At 39.0% G+C, this 4,286-nt stretch overlaps 1 protein-coding gene across 1 annotated transcript; it reads left to right on the top strand.

The window, feature by feature from the left end:
- Nucleotides 1-3,027: 3,027 nt before the first annotated feature.
- Nucleotides 3,028-3,768, top strand: LOC309556546 (uncharacterized protein; the record flags this gene model as incomplete). The annotated part of the gene is made up of 1 exon (XM_082258995.1): nt 3,028-3,768. One exon carries the CDS (start codon nt 3,028-3,030, stop codon nt 3,766-3,768), a length of 741 nt encoding a protein of 246 aa, XP_082115121.1.
- Nucleotides 3,769-4,286: the final 518 nt, after the last annotated feature.

Genomic DNA, 4,286 nt, shown 5'->3' with positions numbered 1-4,286 from the left:
GAAGGGGGAGCAGGAAGGAGATGGCTGGAACGCAGAGAGCGTTCCAGCCACCATTGGGCCACCAGGGATAGAAGAAAGAAAGTTTAGGCAAATATAAACATAACAAATACGCTGCCATAGAGGAAGTGAAAGTCTTCAGACCCTGTCAGGATATCCGTCGGCCATATGAAGCACCGCACAGTTTAATAGCCTGAGGGGATTTAAGTGTCACTCACCTGCCCGTGGCTGGGCCCTGGACACAGACACCGCATTCCATTCTGAGGTAAACCGACCAAAATTTTACAGGAATAATCCAAATAGGGTCCTTGGAGGAGGACAAAAAAGGAACACTGGCTGTACCTGCAAGATGAAATTTATAGAGGGGGGTCCTATACCATTGGAGAGGAGGCAGGGTTAACCCACACATAGGCTGCCATGGAGACTGTCAGGAAATATATATTTCACACCTCATCAACAATTTATTCCCTGTGTACCTAAACTGTTTATCCATCTAGACATATACTCTATTTCATAGGGTTATAATTAGCTAAGAATGTATTGTGTTACTTTGGTTATGCTAGATGTGTATCTAATGAGAACTCTACAAGACACTAAAAAAAAAACAAAAAAAAAAACATAATGACCAGCACATATTACAAACAGAGAAAAAAGTAGAAACAGATATCTATATATATAATTTGCAGTAGCAGCTTAGGGAAATGGCTGAAAAAAAAACTGAAAAAAAAAATCCTGATTGAATTCATCCTGGTATAATTCATACCTTTACTCTCAGTGGGAGTACTAAGGCTGGTTGTTAGTGATGGCTACTTTACTTCTAATATTTAAAGCAAGCATAGATTACCCCTTCTATTAAATATGCCAATGGCTCCAATTGTTTTTTTTTTTTTTTCACCTGAAGCAAATATGCAGGGGTTTTGATTTTCATGTTTTTTTTTTTTTTTTTGGTCAGTTTTATTATTATTACTTGTTTAGTAATATTTTAGAAAAGTGGTATTAAAACCCCCTCAAATGTATTATATATCAGCTTACCAAATCTTAGATGCAGTGGCTGCATTCTTTTTATTTTCCATTTTTTTTTTCTTCTTTTTTTTTTAATTTAACCTGGTGATCTTGCCAGTAAGTCTTTTTCAACTTCCAATAACAGACCAAGCTGTTCAGCAAAAGTTGAAGTTAGAGGGTTGGGACAAACCATTTCACTCTGACAATGGTACTTACAATGATCAGCTATAAAAAAAAAAACCTGTTGCTGTAACTACTTAAATTTTTGTAGCAGGAGTTCGGCTTTGATTTGTTAGTAGTAAGCTCCATCTAAATCTGCTAGGGCATCTAAACACTACCCTCTCCTCAAATAGACAATTTTGCCATACAGATGTGTCTCCATTTCTCCTCCATCCAGAGTGGAGGCAATCTATAAAAGAGCATGCTACTAGTTGGATCACCAGGTGAAAATAAAGCGGAAAAAAACTCACACAGCAATTACATTGTAAGCTTGAATATTTTTTGTTTTGTTTTTGGGATTAAGTTTATACAATACAGTGATATATATATATATATATATATATATGATGCAAAGGGGTGTATGATGTAAATGGGTTCTTTGATGTAAAGGAGACTGCAATATGAAGAGGGTAAATAAATAAAAATGTGTAAGAAACCTCCCACACTCGTCAAAATATTTTAATATTCAGTGTCTCAAACCACAACAGTGATCAAATATTTAAAATCTATAAATTCACATAAATCAATATATAGCCTTCAATCTGAAAATAAATAAATATATATATATATATATATATATATATATATATATATATATATGCAGTATATATACAATATATATATATATATATATATATAAAACATATATATTTGTGTATGGAATCATCTTTTCCGGGGTAAGTGTGTACTTCAGACTTTATGAGGATGCACAAGCAGACTTCCAACAGCAAATAATTTTAAAACTGACACAAAGTCAGCTTTAATTTTGTTAAAAGTTTGCAAAATAATAGAATGAGCAGCATAGACAGAAAATAAGTATTTTACAGCCAGATGCTAACTAAACATCAGTCAGTTGGTTAAACCTAGCCAACTCCACAACACAAACTTCTAGCAACCCTTATGCCCAGTACACACGATCCGAAAATCGGGCGACGTTCCATCCGTTTTTTTTCGTATTCTAGCAACTCTCAACAATATTCGCTAACGGGAGAGGTTACTCACGATACGAATTTTCTCGGACGATAATTCTTAGCTTCCGGTATGCGTAACCATGCTGTAGTGTGTGAGAGGAAATGATGTAATGTGCGTGTGACCCCTCTAACCACGCCTTGAGCGCCTTCGTGACGAGCTGTTCGGATTGTTCGTGTGTTGCCGCGTTATTTCACTCGTTTCCTCGCACGTTCTGTCTGATACCTGCAAAAATGGAGGATATCAGCCTTCCAGTTGCTATGATCGGTGTTCTGGCTATCCAGAATGTTCTCAAGCAAAAAAAACAGAGAAGGCGAAGATCGTGGAGTAAGGAATGTCTCCTCAACCGTTCTAAGTACTCCCACATGCAGCTCATCCGTGAGATTCAGGAGAACAATCCGGATGATTTCCGGAATTATTTAAGAATGGATGATGACTGCTTCCAGCATCTCCTGTCATCTGTCACTCCCCGGATACAGAAGCAGGACACAACCATGCGTGAGTCAATCAGTGCAGAACAAAGGCTGATAGCCACCCTGCGGTATCTGGCAACAGGACGAAGCTTGCAGGACTTGAAATTTACAACTGGAATATCCCTGCAGGCCCTTGGAAAGATCATTCCTGAGACCTGCAAGGCGCTGATTACTGCTCTACAGAAGGAATAAATAAAGGTAATTTTTCTAATTACTCTCAGATATTACCAATACCAACTGCAATTGTCTAAAATAATAGTTGTTAACTGTTTTATGTCCGCAGCGCACAGATTTATCTTTTTTTATTTTTTTACAGTTCCCCAAGAACACAGAGGAATGGTTGGAGGTGGCCAAAAACTTTAATGAAATGTGGAACTTCCCAAACTGTGGAGGTGCGATAGATGGGAAGCATGTACGCATTACCCCACCTGCCAACTCCGGATCTTATTACTATAATTATAAGGGATTCTTTAGTATTATCATGATGGCAGTTGTGAACGCTAACTACGAATTCCTATACTTAGCTATAGGTACAAATGGGCGCCACTCAGATGCCAGTGTTATTGAGCAAACCGAGTTCTATAAGCGCCTCCAGAACGAGACACTGAATTTACCAACAAATGCTCAGAATGTGGAAGGTCTCAATTTCGTTTTCATAGCGGACGATGCTTTTGCGTTAGGAGAACATCTGCTGAAACCTTTCCCCATGCGTGGCTTGACCACAGAGCAGAGGATCTACAATTATAGGCTGTCACGTGCACGCAGGGTTGTAGAAAATGCGTTTGGAATACTGGCCAACAGATTCTGCATTTTTCAAACTGCCATTAACTTGGCAATGTATAAAGTGGATACTGTTGTTTTGGCATGTTGTGTCCTTCATAACTACCTCCGCCGCCATGTACAGGAGTATGTTGCATCAGCACCAGATCGGGAAGCTGATAGATCTGGAATATCCAACCGCGAGGAAGGGCAGGAGTGCCTTGCTGGACTGACATCTGTGGACCGAGTGCCTTCCAGGCTACCAACCCAAAGTGCTCGGCAAAGCAGGCTGGATTACCTGACATATTTCAATGGAATCGGTGCAGTGAGCTGGCAGAATGACATGTAGAATGGTATACTGTATGTGTCAGAAACATCTTTGCTATATGATCCATTTAATTTTTACAGTTGTTATGTTATTATCATATGTGATTTTGTACTTGCATTAGCTATTTCTGGACTGTTTTGAATCAATTTCTTGCATGTTGAAAAATAAAAGGGTGAAAGAAACTGCACAAGTGTCTTTTCCATAGTGGGTACTTATGAGAAGTGACAATCAAAAAGGACAAATCCTGCACATGCTGATATACAACAAGTACAAAGAGGAGTACTTCACCAGCCCATGGCGCTGTCCATGTGTTCACCTCCTTTGTTTGTATGTTTATTAGCTGAAATGTCCTGGTTGCTGCTGCTCCTCTCTCACTCCACTGGGGGGGGGTTGGATCAAAACAATTCAAATCTGTAAAGAAAAGCGCACGCAACCTCGGGCAATAACGCTTTAATAAAGGACAAAAACACAGTACATAGGAATTGCACTCACACTTTTCCTTTAAGACAATCGCTTTACAGCATTCCAACAGGAGCTAC

Source organism: Pelophylax lessonae (assembly GCF_965119305.1).
Source record: "Pelophylax lessonae genome assembly, chromosome: 5".
Classification (NCBI taxonomy): domain Eukaryota; kingdom Metazoa; phylum Chordata; class Amphibia; order Anura; family Ranidae; genus Pelophylax; species Pelophylax lessonae.
The sequence above is the reverse complement of the archived record's forward strand: the minus strand, read 5'-3'. Positions and strand labels throughout refer to the sequence as shown.